Source organism: Medicago sativa, chromosome 2 (assembly GCF_051527215.1).
Source record: "Medicago sativa cultivar Bolivia chromosome 2, Bolivia_mono, whole genome shotgun sequence".
In the NCBI taxonomy this organism is placed as follows: domain Eukaryota; kingdom Viridiplantae; phylum Streptophyta; class Magnoliopsida; order Fabales; family Fabaceae; genus Medicago; species Medicago sativa.
Genome location: NC_140750.1, coordinates 6,880,852 through 6,897,607, shown reverse-complemented (window position 1 = coordinate 6,897,607; position 16,756 = coordinate 6,880,852). Strand labels below are relative to the sequence as shown.

At 31.8% G+C, this 16,756-nt stretch overlaps 1 protein-coding gene and 1 long non-coding RNA gene across 31 annotated transcripts; both read left to right on the top strand.

Moving 5' to 3' along the window:
* The first annotated feature begins 589 nt into the window (after window positions 1–589).
* LOC146944040 (vacuolar cation/proton exchanger 1-like) lies at window positions 590–8,539 on the top strand. 30 transcript variants are annotated; one of them, XR_015025821.1, is made up of 16 exons: window positions 590–779; window positions 895–974; window positions 1,148–1,167; window positions 1,254–1,547; window positions 1,884–1,976; window positions 2,152–2,199; window positions 2,535–2,615; window positions 3,135–3,332; window positions 3,417–3,491; window positions 3,733–3,820; window positions 3,913–4,059; window positions 4,498–4,627; window positions 5,003–5,128; window positions 5,265–7,234; window positions 7,346–7,470; window positions 7,609–8,539. XR_015025821.1 is itself a non-coding variant. In XM_085742428.1 (16 exons), the coding sequence occupies exons 14-16, from the start codon at window positions 7,000–7,002 to the stop codon at window positions 7,651–7,653; spliced, it is 405 nt and encodes a 134-aa protein (XP_085598554.1). In that variant the 5' UTR covers window positions 590–779; window positions 895–974; window positions 1,148–1,167; window positions 1,254–1,547; window positions 1,884–1,976; window positions 2,152–2,199; window positions 2,535–2,615; window positions 3,135–3,332; window positions 3,417–3,491; window positions 3,733–3,820; window positions 3,913–4,059; window positions 4,498–4,898; window positions 5,003–5,128; window positions 5,265–6,999; the 3' UTR covers window positions 7,654–8,539. The 30 variants fall into 30 exon arrangements, 14 of the variants coding, with proteins under 14 accessions (XP_085598554.1, XP_085598552.1, XP_085598547.1 ...); XR_015025819.1 differs by lacking the exon at window positions 2,152–2,199 and having other exon boundaries at window positions 1,116–1,167; window positions 7,609–7,977; window positions 8,183–8,539; XR_015025816.1 differs by having other exon boundaries at window positions 1,116–1,167; window positions 3,738–3,820.
* A 5,529-nt stretch (window positions 8,540–14,068) lies between these two features.
* Window positions 14,069–14,847, top strand: LOC146944039 (uncharacterized). The gene is made up of 2 exons (XR_015028123.1): window positions 14,069–14,470; window positions 14,565–14,847. It is a non-coding gene; the product is annotated as an uncharacterized LOC146944039 (long non-coding RNA).
* The last annotated feature ends 1,909 nt before the right edge of the window (window positions 14,848–16,756 follow it).

The window sequence follows — 16,756 nt, the reverse complement described above, 5'->3', positions numbered from 1 at the left end:
ACACAATAAAAAAGTGAAAAAACTAATACATTAAAAAATATATATATAATAAAACCAACAACAAACCATCATGAATTTTAACAAACGAAAAAAAAGTATAAGCATACATTCAGACATTCTTCATTTTCTTTGTTTCATCTCTATTTTTGCATGCTCTTTTATTTATTTGATGAATGGATTTTTTTTATTTTTTATGGATACATACTTTTGTTATGGTTATGTTGTAGTTTTGATTTGGTGTGAATTTTTCCCTTTTACAATATGTTCCACCTCATAATAATAGGATCGTCACAGATGTCGCCTAACGTGGGCAAGAAAATTCTCCATCAATAATGATCCATATCACGCAAGATCAGTACTGAAAAAATGCGCATACCAACTTGAGGGTTTATGTGCCAATGTCTACCCCAGGTCGTGGAAAGTCACACACCTCAAGTTTTATCTACTAAACTAAATATGAAAATAAATGTCCGTGGAAATTACCATTTTGCCCTTATGAGGGGCATTTTGGTAATCCTGTAATTTGAGAGAAGGGTATTTTGGTAAAATCAACGGGCATGTTGGTAATATGAGAAAAGAGAAAAGAGAGAAACGGGAACGAGAGAGAAAGAAGGAAGTCGCCGGCAAAAAACGAGGAAAGGAGGAACGCTGGAAGCAGAAAAGGAAAACGGCTGAAGAGAAAAATGAAAATTGGAAGATGGTGAAAACGAAAGAGAGACGGCGAGAGAAGAGGAAAGTGTTGTGTTGGTGATAACAGAATGAAATGAATGAAGACCAAGGTAATTTCCTCATCTTTTGTTTAATCAAACATCATGATCGGTTTAATTCTTTTTGTTTTCTGTTTTATTGTTGCTATGCATGTTCGATTGCATGTCCAAGTTTTTGTTTTTCCAGATTTTTTTGGATCGGAGCAACTTCAACGGCGACCGGCGCACCAGAAATCGTTTTCGCCGCTCTGGATTTAGAATCAGAAGGTAAGCAACTCAAAATCCCCAAATTTATGTCATGACAATCACTTCAAATCGTTTTTTTGATTTTGATTTCCTTTTTACTGTGTTTTTTCGTTTTTAAGTTATGGTTTTATTTTGAATTGGATGTTTGTTTATTTTTAAAAGGGTTGTATCTAACATCTGCACTGATTCGACAGTCATCAATTTTGAATAGGAGGTGCGATTTCTCAATGAAGCAATGATTCTTTGTTATAGATGATTCAGATCTCTTCACCATTTACTGAAATTTGTTGATTGTTGTAGGTTCGACGTGATAAAAATGATTTAGATCGATTGAAGCAATGAAAAGTGCGAATTCGTCGTCATCTTTAACAATTTCGTGCAATGTTCAGAACAAGAATTCATCATTCCCAACAATGCGGTCCTCTGTCTGTGATATCCCTCCAACTGGTCTAAAAATGGCTTCTACATTGGAAATGTGATGTGGAGTGGTAGTCTTTTAGTGTCAAATATAAGCAATCTTCAATCACCTGCACTGTATTTGCGCTATTGTTTCTATAATGCCCTTCATCAGTGCTAGCAGACAATTGAAATGAGGTGACTAGATTTAAATAATATCTTTTTATTATTTTCTTCTCGAGGTTTGTTTTATGTGAAGGTTTATATGATGTTTTGCTTGATGATGGCTTCCTTAAATTTTATTTACCGTGTTTTATAGGAGCAGTATAGTGTATCTTTTCGACCTTCAAACGTTATGGTTTAAGAAGGATTTCATTGGCTCTATTTTGTGCTGAGAAGAAATATCAATGATTAGTTTCTGATGCAAATATATCTCTGCAAAAGCTGTTTTTGTGTTTTAAAGGTGTTATAACTTTGTCTAGCATATTTCTATTTTTTTTCCTAACTTCCGTGTGATGATTCTTTGCAAAACAGAGAGACATTTCATGGTGCAGTGAGTTTTGCAGCCTCACTTTCCCACTTTGGCTGAATCTATAGCTTTGAGGTGGCGACTTCAATTGCCTTTAGGTACTGACTTGGACTCCAATTATTGAATTTGACTCTGATTCTTTTGTTAACTTCCTATATGGTAAATTAAGTATTGTATCTATTGAATAAGTTATCTTAAAAGATGTAAAAATTTTGTGGTTTATGCATTAGTCAGAGTTGCTTGAAATTATGGTTCTACATTTTGGTTGCTCAGTTGAGACATTGCTTTTCTATGGATGGATGATCTTGCCACTTGAGACAGGTATGATTCTATTTTGATTCTGGTAGTAGATTGTGCTGTTGAAAGTTGATAATTTATTCTGATACTTATATGGATGTATTGCCCAAAATATCAAAATTTTGCACCTAAACATTACAGGATAAGTTTCAAGTGCTTTTATTTTAATTATCTTTTACTAAAATTCTAATTTGAACATCATATATGTTATTCATTTTCTTATTGCTATTTTTTCCTATATATAATCTTCATTCTATTGTCAATCCTCCCAAACATTTAGTTTCAATCCTTTGCGTAGTTAGAATGGGTTGTTGAACTGGTATTTAAACAATTCAGTTTTTCTTTTCTTTTCACACCAGGGAAATACATTCTTGCATTCTTGCTGGTTTGTTCTTCCACTTTTTGATATTCTTTAGAAGCCTCAAACCCATCAATTCTTGGTAAATTTCTATCTTCTCCATGTTTCTTTTGCAGATTTCTATGCCAAATTGTTAAAATGTTGTAAGTTGTTATCCCAAATATCAGTTTTAGTTGTTAAGCTACTTGATTTTGGTGGGTGGGTATTTTAGGAGGGCTGGAATTAGTAATGGGGATAAAATGCATTGCAAGTGTTTGGTAAAATGCCCATGAGAAAAATCTGGTGTTTAGCATCACATGTTTTTAGTAAGGATTAGAAGAAAAATGTTTTTCAATTGTTAGATGCAGTGTTCTACTTCTTTACACCTGACTGGATAGGATTTGGTTTAAATGACAAGCCACATCAGGATACAATTTTGATTACACAAGTGCTATTAATCATTACGAATGATATCATGATTATTTTTTCCTGCATGAACCTCATACATGTTGTTCTTTCTCAAAATTCCTGTAGAAAAGGAGTTCCATGATGCATTGGATAATTTGCTTTAGGTGTCGGAATTTGAGTCTCCATTTTTGCTTTGTTACATATTCTTTTTCAGAACTGCACACATATAACAAGGGCCTATTTTGGAGGATGAAGGTGCATGTCTGTGGGTTAACATATTTCTTTGTGGCAAAAGTTTCATTGTGGCACGCACATTGCTATGTTACAAATTCTTTTCTTGCATAAATCTTGCTTCAAGACAAGTTTCAAATGAACTAAGAAGATGAAGAAGACTGAGATGATGGTCTTTTATGTAAGTGGTCATGAAATTTGATGCATGTGGATTGTTCACTCAATTATTTATTTCAGACTCAACTTGCCTTTCTATTACTTGCAGGAAGTTTCTTTATATATTTTCAAAGATTCTTTTATGGAGACAGAAGTATGATGCATTGTTATTTTTTATGGAAAGGTGATAGTTAGAAGTTACCCATATTTGACCCTTGAGCATTAGGTTTCTCTTTCCTTTATTCTATTTGATTTGAAGATTTTTTTTTTTTGCTTTTTTAGGTTCAGTAGTTAAAGGGTTGCTTTCTTTGCTTTTTCTGCTATGTCTGATTTTTTTTTTTTTTTGAATTATGGGACTGATATTGGAACTGACGGGGAATGTGGTATGGTATTGGAACTTAATTCCTTATATCATATGTTGATAGCAAAGGTTATATGATTTTGGAGGTACTCTCATAAGCTTTTCAAGCTGTTGTTGTAGTCGGATCAGAGGTGGACAAGCTTTGTGACAGGGTGAGCCATGTTTCCCATATTATTATCATTCATTATAGAAACATTATAACTTGAACTAGATAATGAAGATATTACTGATTTTAATTTTGCAGGTGTTGGCCTTGGATGTGGCTGTCAATGGAGGGACCAAGGTTTCTGACAAAGAATTTGTTGTGACTACAAAGTTGCTTATGAGGAAATTGCTGAAGCTGGATGGTATTAAGGCTGAAGGTGAAGCTAGGTTGCAGAGAAAAGCTGAGGTAATGTTTATGGTGTTGAGAGTTACTGACTTGAAAGCTTATGATAAAAGATTTTATTTTGCTCAATTTACATTGTTATAAGAATACCATATATGTGCCAAACAAAATCATGGTATCTACTTTTAGCTATACTCCTGTGGGGTTTGAACGAACAAGTTAATCTTATACCTCCAAGCATCAAACATTTGCAATTCGACGGATTTGCCAAAAATGGTAAAGGTTTATTATGCTTATATATACGAAATGGATGTCATTAATTTCTTACCAGAGATATACTTCCTGGGGATATTATAGAAACAAATTGTTCAATGTTATTTTAGGTTTATACACAAATTTGGCACGTCAAATTTGTCTTAGAAATTTACTCCGTGCTACTCCTTTTTCGTTCAAATTGGTAGTTCCATTGATTGTCCTTCCCGTTTCATTATTGTCTTGCAGGTTTTCTATTACACTGGCTGCATCATTAGCTGCACACCACGGAGCAACATCTGTGGCTGCATTTCAAGTCTGTCTGCAGGTTTGGTTGGCAGTGTCCCTTCTTGCAGATGGTCTGGCTGTTACTGGGCAGGTGAGATATGATTCATTACTCTCTCGGCTTCTTTTAGTCTGCTAAAAGTCTGTCTTTTGATCTAGACAATCAGATAAATTAATATAATGTTTTCAAAAGAAACTGCTAAAAGTCTTGGTTATAGTTTGATTTTGATCTACTTACTATTAGGTTATCCCCAACACTAACTGTTTTGTGTTATTCGTTGTCCCATGCTTGTCTTTCCGAGTTGTTGGGCAACTTAAAGGGAATTATAAATTATGTCAGCGCCAGTCTTCCCCTCCTCATCTGGGTACAAGACTGCTGTTGTTTTTGCATCGACACTTTGGTTTTGTAGCTTGCTTGGATTCTGTAGACGCATGTCTCCTTCTACTAACATACTCTTTCTTGCACCAGGTGTTAGATACCCATGGACATTTGTTGGTTGCCTTGGGGGTATGGTTTATGGTCGTCGATGGTTCTTATCTCAGAAATTGTCCAGACATTCATCTTAGCAGATTTCTGTTACTATTATGTCAAGAGGTTAGCATAGTTCGTACAACCCTGCATTTAATCAGGCCTACTTCACTATTTTCTAAACAAATGAATTGCTATATAAATTATTGTTGAAGAGTTTTTAATAATTAAATTTCTATTCCACATTTAATGACACATTAAGGTTTATGACTCTAATTCGACCGCGGATGAGGCTGCATCAATACTCATAATTTCGCCATATCTTTCTAAAAGAAAAAAATCATTACATTTTTCTGGTGGAGAACATCCTGGTTATTGGACATAGTCGCTGTGGCGGAATATCAAGGCTTATGAGTCATCCAGATGATGGGTCTGCTCCATAGTAAGACATGAATTATAGCATTCCAATGCATTGTATACTGTTAGAGTTGCCAAGCACAAATTCTGTGTTCCTGTTCACGTTTGGAGTACCTTGTCGTAGCTGTTACAGTTTCTATTCTGCTCTTTTTCTGAAAGCCATTGTTGTGGCTCTTTGTGCTGAAAAGAACCTTGCAGAGTTTCCTCTGTTTCTGTTTAACAGAAGTTGTTGTTTTCATTTGGTATATTGGTTGCACCTCTTCTACAGTGGGTTTTTAGCAAGGGGCTTTGAGTATCATGCTTGGGGTTGTATTAGTTGTTCTGATTCAGGCTGCAGTGGTTTCAATTGCTCTTTTTCTGTATTAGTTGTTCTCATTCTCCGTGTTTCAAATCACAAACCAAGGTGAAACTGACGACTTTTAAATAGTTTTATCTCTTATCATTTACTTTATTTTTTCTAACCAACAGTCTCTTCTAGAAAAACCAAAACCGCCTTACAAGTTTTTTATACCATCAGCTGAGGATAAACTACCTGTTTGATATTTCATCTTGTGCTTTTCACTTGAACAACAACGAATTGCTGATTTGCAGACATGCTGTGTAATGCCTTATTTAAAGTAGTTTGAATTGACTTTAGTTTCTTGCTAACTTACTATAAGTCGACTGTTATAGCTTTATCACAAGATGTATTCTGGTCTTTTATGATGCTTGAATTTAATTTTAACTTTAACTCTTCTATTTTAGCTCACTATGTGAAGTTTCTCATGCGTCTCTCTAATCACAACGTCGCCATGTTTTTGTAAGTTTAGGTTCTCTCTATATGCAATTGCCATGTTATGAAGTCTGGTTTACTAACTCTTCCTATGTTATAGGCTCAAAGGGATGAGATGATACCGGTTCTCATTTGAATTTGTCTTAATCGAATTTCTGTTAATTTTTTTATCTTCTCTGGTGTTTGTAAGATGGGTCTGATATAGTGTCTTATTTTGATGCTATCTTGAATCTGTTATAAGGTGCATGACTCATTGGTGTAGTCAATAATTATTTGCATAAATTTCACTTAATTTAGCAAATTGAACCATAGTATGTAACATACAATTCCATTGATAGACTTTTACTGCAAGAGTTCTGTTCTAATTTGATATATAAAATAACCTTTTGAATCATTAATTTGAATGAGTCATTGGTTAGTTTTTTCATGACATGATTTGATTATTTGGTCTGCTCAAAAGTGCTGCGCTATTAAAGAGGTGGAGAATGAATGAATTAGTAGAAGCATAATGAAATGATATAAAGGCATTGAACTCACATTTATATGGCTAGGTACCCTGAGGTGCAGTTTTTTCTCATGGCTAATACCAAGCTTGGCATGACATAATTCACATCTATAATATCATTCTTGGTGTAGTAATTAATTGGATACTCTTAGAGGAATAAATGCAAATTCTGTGAACATTAAGAATTCAGGACTATATTAATTTTCCATTGACATTATCTTGGTACCTTTTATATGAAATTTTCAAATAGCTGGTTTATCTGTACATTTTTTTTCCTTTGTGAAAAGTATATATGATGTAAATATGCTTCAAAATGAACCTTACCTAAGGAAGAAAAAAATTGGCGATGTGTCTGCTATATTGAGTACTGAAGATCATGGTGAATTAATGCAAAGCATTGCCAATAAAACCTCTTCTCAGTTTTTCCATATTCTGCCTGTTCCTAATAATTCCTCTAAGAAGAGTAGTAGAAATGGACATTCACAAAATGGGGAAATTGATGCAGACAGAATTTTCCTGAAAAATGTCGAAAGATCAAGTAAGAATATCACATTTTCAGCTTTTAAAAATGGATGAAGTAGAATATATCCGTATCAGTTTTCTCAGGCACTTCTTTCTCATCATTTGTTTTTCATATCCTTTGGATTAGGTGAAGATTCGGCACTGATTTTGTACACTAGCGGGACAACAGGTAAAAACAAACAGATATTAGATTGTATGCTGATTGTTACTTCAAATTTTGCAGACAAATTGCCTTCTTCATTGGTCCTACAGGTATATAAAATTGTTCATAACTCATTGGTTAATGTTTAATTTTGAACTAAGCTAAATATAATTGATTATGTGAAGCTAAATGTTTAAATATAATTGATTATGTGAAGCTAAATGTTTATGTATTCTCTATTATTACAGTTGGAGGGCTTCTTAATGCAACATGTGGGAATATTAGTGAGCTGATAATAGCAATATTTGCTCTTAGCAGCAACCAAATTGTTGTTGTCAAGTATTCTCTTTTAGGTTCCATCCTTTCAAACCTTCTTCTTGTGCTTGGAACTTCCCTACTTTGTGGTGGCATTGCAAACCTTGGAGTGGAGCAAAAATATGACAGGGTAAGTCCCTAAAATCCAATTAACACTTCCATTTTAAATCGAGGTATTTAACGAAGTGGTTGATCTGAAGTGGTTAGTGAGTTCAGCGAATTGTTCAAGAGAACCTAACTTATCAAATCCTGAGAACATGGATGTTTCTGCTGAATGCTCAAAATCTATCAGCGTTCCTACGGTATGTCCATGTTCGTCTCTGAAATAGTTTTAGATGTTGTATATGATAGTAGAAAAATGTGTGTGTGCTGGAGAGAAAGTAAGAAAGATGGGTTATGAGTGTAAAGATACCTATGTTGCTGATATTAATTATCTAATCTTAGATGGAAGGGTGTTCGTAATTTATTTAAACGTCATTGTTGTATTTTTCTTAATTGTTCGAGAAGCAACTCCCATGATTCCTCAAAGATATCAATCACTCTACCTGCATATTTTCAAGAAAAGGGATTGAAGCACAGCAATGATAGTATCAATTTTCATCAAATGAAAATCTCTTTGAAAGATGAGCTTCACGAATAAGATATTCCCCCAATCCTCTGATCCGTACTGCTTGAATATGTTTCGTGCGTGTATATTCTTAAGAGCTGGTAGAGTGTGCATTAGATATGTTCCATTATATTCCTTAAGGAAAGGTTCATTGCCAACTGCAATGTATCTGCAATATTTGTATCATAAACAACGTCAGTGTAATGATCTTTAAAAACGTTTGGCTTTAATCGTAACTACTTCTAAAGGCACATAAATGATTGGCTTTGATTTGTTTGTAGTGTAAAAAAATTACACCAATAGTGTATCAAACAATTTAATTGGTATATTTCTTATTTGCTTTAAGATAGAAAATGTTAATATCAAGAGCAAAAATTCCTCTTAAAATTAGAGACATGAATTTCAAAGAATCAGATATACATTATGAAACTGCCATGAAGTTATATATGGAGGAGACATTAAACTAAGTAAAGATTATTTTGGGCTATATCAATCAATAATAGTAAACGTAGATAGCATGGATGCATCAGATTGAAAGCTATGTGTTTCCAGAAATAGAAGGATAGAAATCATTTTGGCCTATGAGTCCTTAAACCTATAATTAGAAGGATAGAAATCACCAATCCCCTTTTCCTATCTCCTCAGTCCTCCCATTCAAAAAAAAAACATCTTAGCAAAAAGTCCTAACAACCAAGACAAAGAATGTTAATTGAAAAGAGATTTTTTTTTTCTTAAGATGTTATGGCTTGAATGGAGGAGAGAGGGTAAGAGAAGGGTGACATGTGATTTCTATTCATAAACACCATTGCGTCCGTTTTTAGCGGTTTAGAAGGAGAACAATTATAGTTGTACAGTTTAATAATAATGCTAATGAGTAACTACCTCGCCAATCCCTCCAGCCTTTACTCTTCTAAATCTCTTTTACTCTGAGGAAAAAGGGGATTAACCCCCATATACTTAAAATCTAAACATAAACAAATTCAGGGTACTTAATCCTCAAATTCACAACATGGCCTTATTAGATCGGTGTAAAGCTTTTTTGCAGGGTTATTTTTTTTATATTCTTTCATTATATCGAGGGATTTGAAAGCTTTGTTAAATTAATCTTCTGTATTTTCATCTTTTGTAATTCTTCCTTTTCACCTTAACAAATATGAGTACGATTGATTAAATAATCCCAATAAATAGAGGCTATTTCATACAAGTTTATTGGGAGTGATAAAGCATTAAAGGAAAAGCAAGGTCGGCTTATTTACAACATTCATGATGTGAAAAGTAAAGTAAATAATCTATCCTATGGATAATGGATACCACACACTAGAGATCATTAAGAAATTATTAGGAATATAAAATAACATTGAAGTCCTCATCAAATCAACTAAGTTGAATGAAAGAGCTTTACTCATTGATGACCAAACTCAAAAGAGGTATAAGTGTCGTTTGATTACCGCGGAGAGAGCAAGTCATGGCCAATATAATATTTTGTTCACCTGAAAGAACTCGATACTAAATTGCAGTTAATATCTACCTTTGTTGTAGATCATGTGAAATAATTTATATACGTTGAAGCTTAAAGTCAAAATGATATAAATCAGGTAGCTTTGGTAATAGGGTTTTCATTAGTTTATAGATAGATATCAATTATTACTGGAAAAGTGTTTCTACCGCTGACTAAATATGTTTTCATTTGTTACTCATTATCAAGCCATTTTGAAGATTTAATTTTGTAATCTGTAATGCAAGAATACTCTAATTATTGTATTATGGTTTATAATTATTTGTCATTTCGCAATCTTTCCTTCCAATATAATATTTTATCAAATATGTTACTGAACCCCCGTGCGAAGCACGGGTTTGTAACTAGTTTTAATTAAAGTTTTTTCTTTTTACGGTAGTGTGCTCTTTTTTCTACTTGGGCCTTTTTCCCCACTAGGTTTTTGGTATAAGGAGGTTTTCACGAGACACTTCTTTTCAAACATTTTCTTCATGTTTAATATAGTCTCTATTATATTTAGAGGTTTTCTTTTAGGCCTCCTCAATATCTTTTTGTGCTGAAAAATATCCTTCGAAAGTTACCTATTGGAGATGTTAAAATTATAAAAAAAAAAAAAAAAGAATTTATCTCCTGAATTTTTTAGGGAGCCTAAGAAACATTGATAGTATCTAAAACAACTGCTCTTGTATTTTTTTTTGCTAACATGCATATTTTGTGTACGTTTGATCTACTAAACAGTAAGTATTGGACAAAACAACACAAGATATAACACCCAGTGGCGGATCTCCTTGGAGACCCACAGGTGCCACTGCATCCCCCAAGTTTCTTATAAGTATCATATTATCCCTATTAAATCTTATGTTACATTGGCGTTGCAGTGGATCGATGAGCCCCCAAGCTGCCAATGATCGTGGGTTCGATCCTCAAATTCAAGAAAATAAACCACTGCACCAGTCCATATATATTACTGCTATTTCTTTAAAACTGTTTAATATATATTCTGAATTTTTTTGGCACCCCCACCAAAATAATTCAAGATCTGCCAACAACACAAGGCATACCAACATATGACAAATTTTATGATATTCAATAATATTTGGTCTTGAATGATTTTTGGTGGACAAAGAGCTACTTTGGTATTTTAAAACATCTTGTACGTGAGATAAAAAGTTGTTAGTGGTGTAGTGAGCGACAAGAATTTAAATTTTTGTTTCGTCCCTGAAACAATTTCATAAATCAAATATAGTACAACTGAAGTTGTCCCGTCCTTCATTTTTTAACAAATCAAACGCACCCTTAACCTTTAAAAGTTTCGTAATCCGACAATGTTGGGCCCCCACTTTTGAAAATAACAATTTTGACCCTTTAACTTTATCCTCAATTGCAGAAACGATAACCCCTTTGATTCTAATCAGGTTAACACATACATAAAATCGCCAAATTGTAAAATTTGGGAGACTAAATTTGCAATTTAGCCTATCTTTTATGGAACCAGATCCTCTCCATTTCCACTAGAAATGGAGATCTCAATTTCTTTCTATTTCCATATGACACGTGGCTTTAAAATAATTGATGGGTGCAGTTTGCTAGTGGCTACTGTGGCAAACTTTGTATAGATACTTTAGGAGGGAGTAGTTCTTCGCGGCTCTTATAGTTAACTTTCATCTTTATCGTAGTAGTTTGATAAATAGTAGTAAAGATTAAAAAGCTAATATTGCAAAATGTCATAATTTCTCACATTAAAATTTAAAAATTCTAGGTGGCGTTGGTTAGGATTAATTCCAGCAGAATGAAAACAAAAAACAAAACAGTAACAACTACTACATGATTATTTTTTTTAGGGTTACCACATAATTTTTTTTTTTTTGAAAGAACTACATAATTTCTTATAATGTGTAAAATTATGAATATCATCACGTTCACCCGATTTTTATCGGACCAGCTTCAAGGAAGATTGCCATTATAGTCTTAGAGTCAATCACAGAACATCATGAGCCTCTCTGTAATAGTACCAATTTTGCTTGCAAAGATTATTAATCATTTAATTTTGCGGATGGACTTAAATGTGATTCCCTTTCATCTAGAAATTAATGTTGAATTCATAATCCTTTCCCTCATATTTGGGTTCCTTAACTACTCCATTAGTGTTAAGTGTGATATTTTGACTTTTTTTCTACTAGACAAAGAAATGCATGTAAAAACAAGATAAAGGAAAAATTATAAAGGGATAAAAAAAAATTAAAATAGTTTTTGTTTGCTTAATTGTGTGTTTATTACATTATATAGAGTAGGTTTTTTAGCTAGGCTAAATTACACTAGAGGTCTTTTAAGTTATTTAATTGTAATAAATTGGTCTTTAAGTTTTTTTTGTACCACTAAGGTACTTTATGTTAATTAATTGTAATAAATTGGTCCTTTAAGTTTTGTTTGTACCAATTAGGTCATTTAAGCTATTTAACCGTAACAATTTGAGGTATTTTAGATTTTAAAAATGCAAGTTATTTAGGTCCTAAAAGTTACAATTAAATAAATTAAAAGACCTAAGTGTTACGAAAAAAACTTAAATGATTAACTTAAGTACGTAAGTGGTGCGGAAAAAACTTAATTGACCAATTTATTACAATTAAATAACTTAAAAGAATTATGGTGTAATTTAGCCTTTTAACTAAAACTATTCTTACCGGTCGAAATGATATGGTTTATAATTTCTAGTCTTACTCGCTTAAATTCAGATCAAAGAGAAGCAATATTAGTTTTTTTTTTTTTTTGATAAAAATAATTTGACCAAAGTTAAACGATGTCAAACAACAGGGGAGGTCATTGTTAAATAAAAAAATATTCCCTCCGTTTCAAAATGAGTGTCGTTTTAGGTGTTTACACACATATTAAGAAATGCAATGATTAAAAGAAAGATAATGGTTATTTTACCAAATTATCCTTATTAACTATTGGTTAGTTTTAAAAGTAATACTTTGGAAGTAGTGTGCAGAGTATTAATTGGAGGGTACAATTGAAAAGAAAAAGTTATTATTGCATTGGAAACTGAAAGCGACACTCATTTTGAAACAATTTTTTTTGGATAAAGCGACACTCATTTTGAAACGGAGAGAGTAGAATGGATGTTTGTGTTATCTAAAGAGACTTCAAGGGATATGAATGTATTTCTACTTTTATTTTATAGATTACTAGCATTCAGAAGGACATTATCGTGCCCATCTATCCGTTTTTTTAAATGCATTTTAAAAAAGAATTATGGAGAGAGACGTGGTTCATGAGATTTTTTAAAATAAATTCTTAACCATAATATTCATTTAATAGCCACCACTATTAAATCTGTCCACAAAAAAAAAAAAAAAAGTTGCATGAACCTCTTTCGAGGTACCAAGCCTTAACCGCTCTTCTTTTGGTTAAAAAAATATATTTATAGCAATAGAATCATAATTAATGAATTTAAAAGTAAATTTAAATGTAAATTTGTTTGAAGGTAATTTAAATTTAGGTATATTTTTACATTTTATAGCTACTTTTTATATTTGAAGGTAATCTAGTAAAATTGTTTGACCATATAATATTACATTTTATATACAAATTTTTATATTTGTAGGTAAACTAGTAAAATTGTTTGACCATATAATATTACATTTTATATAGCCATTTTTATATTTGAAGGTAAACTGGTAAAATTGTTTGACCATATAATATTACATTTTATATAGCCATTTTTATATTTGAAGGTAAACTAGTAAGTGCCCGTTTGGTTCAGCTTTGAATATAATTGATTCTGAGAGAATTGATTCTGATAGAATTGATTCTGACAGAATTGATTCTGAGAGAATTGATTTATGTTTGGATACAATTATGTAGAATTGATTAAACAAAATGATTTATGTTTGGATGCAATTATGTAGAATTGTTTTTGAATGTATAATTACTAAAATAGACATAGCTAAAGGAGAATTGATAAAGAATGAGAATTGATAAAGGGCAATAAAGTAAAATAACATGTTATAATAATAAAATATACAAACCTATACACGTTGTTCAAGGAGAATTGATTCTAGAAAAGCTAGAAGCTAGGATTTGTAGCTTCATGGAGAATTGCTTTTGGAGGATAAAAGCAATTCTGAAAAGCTGAACCAAACACGTTGTTTTTGGCTAGAATTGCTTTTGGCACTGTAGAGAATTGATTTTGGGCTAGAATTGCTTCTCAGAAGCCAAACCAAACAGGCCATAAATCTGTTTGACCATATAATATTATATTTTATATAGCCATTTTTATATTTGAAGGTAATCTAGTCAAATTGTTTGACCTTGTAATTTTACATTTTATGTTTGACCCACTTTTTCTTTAGAGGATATTTGACCGCTTTCATGGTTATAAATAAGGTCTTTTGTAAAACCTAAAACACACACATAGATCATTTTAATAGAAGTTGATAAAACATACGCATCTAAAAGAATTATGGGAATAATCACAGAAAAAAAATGTGTTGTGTTGATGTTAATTATTATGTTAGTTGTAACACAGGTTGAATCCATTGCACCATCTCAAGAGTTTGCAGCTGCACCAACTAAGTTTCCAGAACCACCTTGTGATGTAAAGTGTACGAGAACATGTAAAGTGTACTCCGATAGTATATACTTTGATTACTGCATGGGTGATTGCATCAGTAGATGTCCGATATCACCAACGGTATAATTTTTTTTTTACATTCTCTTCATCTCTTATTGTCTTCTTTTAAGAAATCAATTTTTTTTTGACTAAGTTTTTATTTTTTGCTTTGTAGGTTGCTCGTGAAATACATACATAAATTTATTCATGCTTGGATAGCTTGCAAAAAAAATAAAAAATAATAATAATTAAATAAATTTTATGTTATGTGAGACACTGTAGAATCAAATATGCTCATGAAAATTGACACTGTGTCAAACTATGAATAAACAAATAAATTTTAATTTGTGTTTCCTGTTTTGTATTTTTAATATTTCATTTTTGCAAAGAAATTCATATTAATAAACATAAACTCGTAGAAAATAAAAGAAATGAAAATCGCACAAAACCGTATGTTACTGGATATGTTTGGATCAGGGGCAGATCTAGACATTTGGTACACGTGGGGCTAAAATTTTAAAGGAACAATAATACAAACTATATTAAGAGGCAATAGTCATTTTGGTCCCCGAATGTGTAAGGAGTAGTCATAATAGTATCTGATTGTACATTTTGTTAGTCAAAATTGTTCCTAACATTAAAATATTTCGTTAGTATTATCATATTAGTATTTCAATATACTTATTTATTGTCACTTTATGAACTATTTTGACTAACAAAGTGTAAAATCACAGTCTATTTTGAAATTTTAATACATTAAAAAACTATTGTGACTACTCGTTACACATTCATGGACCAAAATAATTATCATCCCTATTTATAATGAAAAAAAAAAAAGGAAGTTGGATGTGGGGTTTAGCCCCACATAGCCTATATATAGATCCGTCCCTGATTTGGATGTCCTTTTGTTAAAACAAGTGGGATAACCAATTGATACACAAATACTATAAAATAAATTTCCTCCCCTCATCTCTTTGCCATTTGACAAGTTTCCTCTATATATTTATATACACAAATACTACTCCCTCCGTTTCAAAATACATATCCATTTTTTGCAATGTGCACTATTCACTTGACTCACTTTGACCATATTTTTTAACTAATCTATAAATACAAATATTAGCATGTAAGATGTTGTTTGATTTGTCTCGACAAATATTTTCAAAATATTAAATTTTTATAATTTTTTACTTTAGATAATTAAAGATATTAACAGTCAAAATTGTGCATTGGCATGTGTGAAGTGGTTGACTTGGACATGTATTTTGAAACGGAGGGAGTATATGTATAACCAATTGATACCCTTTTATGTACTAATATTAGAAGCAAAATAAAAATCTCTACCGTTGATGACGTAATGATTACCGTTCCGTGTCGATTTTTAGTTTTTCATTTAGATAGTGGTTTTTCCTGGGGGAAGTAACATACCATTTTCGATGTGATTTAATTTTTTCGTAATTTTTCGTTTCCATTATGTTGTTGTAAGAGTCAATAATCTTGACTTTGACCTTGTTAAATGAAAAGTAATTGTGTTGTTGAAACTATTTTCATTTTTTATTTTATTTATTTATTTATTTTATTATTATTATTATTATTATTATTATTATTATTATTGTTATTATTATTATTATTATTATTGTTATTATTATTATTATTATTATTATTATTATTATTATTATTATTATTATTATTATTATTATTATTATTATTATTATTATTATTATTATTATTATTATTATTATTATTATTATTATTATTGATTCCGTTGAGGAACACTTGTTTTTTTAGGAGTTCTTGATAAAATTAACTTCGCACAATACTTTCTCGTCATGTTCTGCGCATTCAATGTATTTTATTTAATGCTTCTCTTTTAGTAGTAATATTAGAAGAATTGATAAGTATATACTCCAACTCAAAAGGATTGGTCTAGTGGTAAAAAGACATGTCATGAATTCGGGAGATTCCAAGTTCGAGCTCTGCTAGTGCCTTTGGAGGGAGGGGCAAAAGGATTGGTCTAGTGGTAAAAAGACATGTCATGAATTCGGGAGATTCCAGGTTCGAGCTCTGCTAGTGCCTTTGGAGGGAGGGGAGGTAAATGTAAATACATTTGTAAGCGCTCTTTGAGCCCGAAGGTCTTCCCTGCCTTAGACTGGGGCACCATCCCCTCACTCTAAAAATCCGTTATAAAAAAAAAAGTATATACTCCCTCTGTTCCATATTGTATGATGTTTTGGACATTTCACACGTATTAAGAAATATAATTAATTTTGTGTGGAAAAGAGATATTATGAGTTGTTTTACAAAATTGTCCTTAATAAATGGTATGGAAAAAATATATTATAGAATTGAAAGAAGAGAGAGTGATAA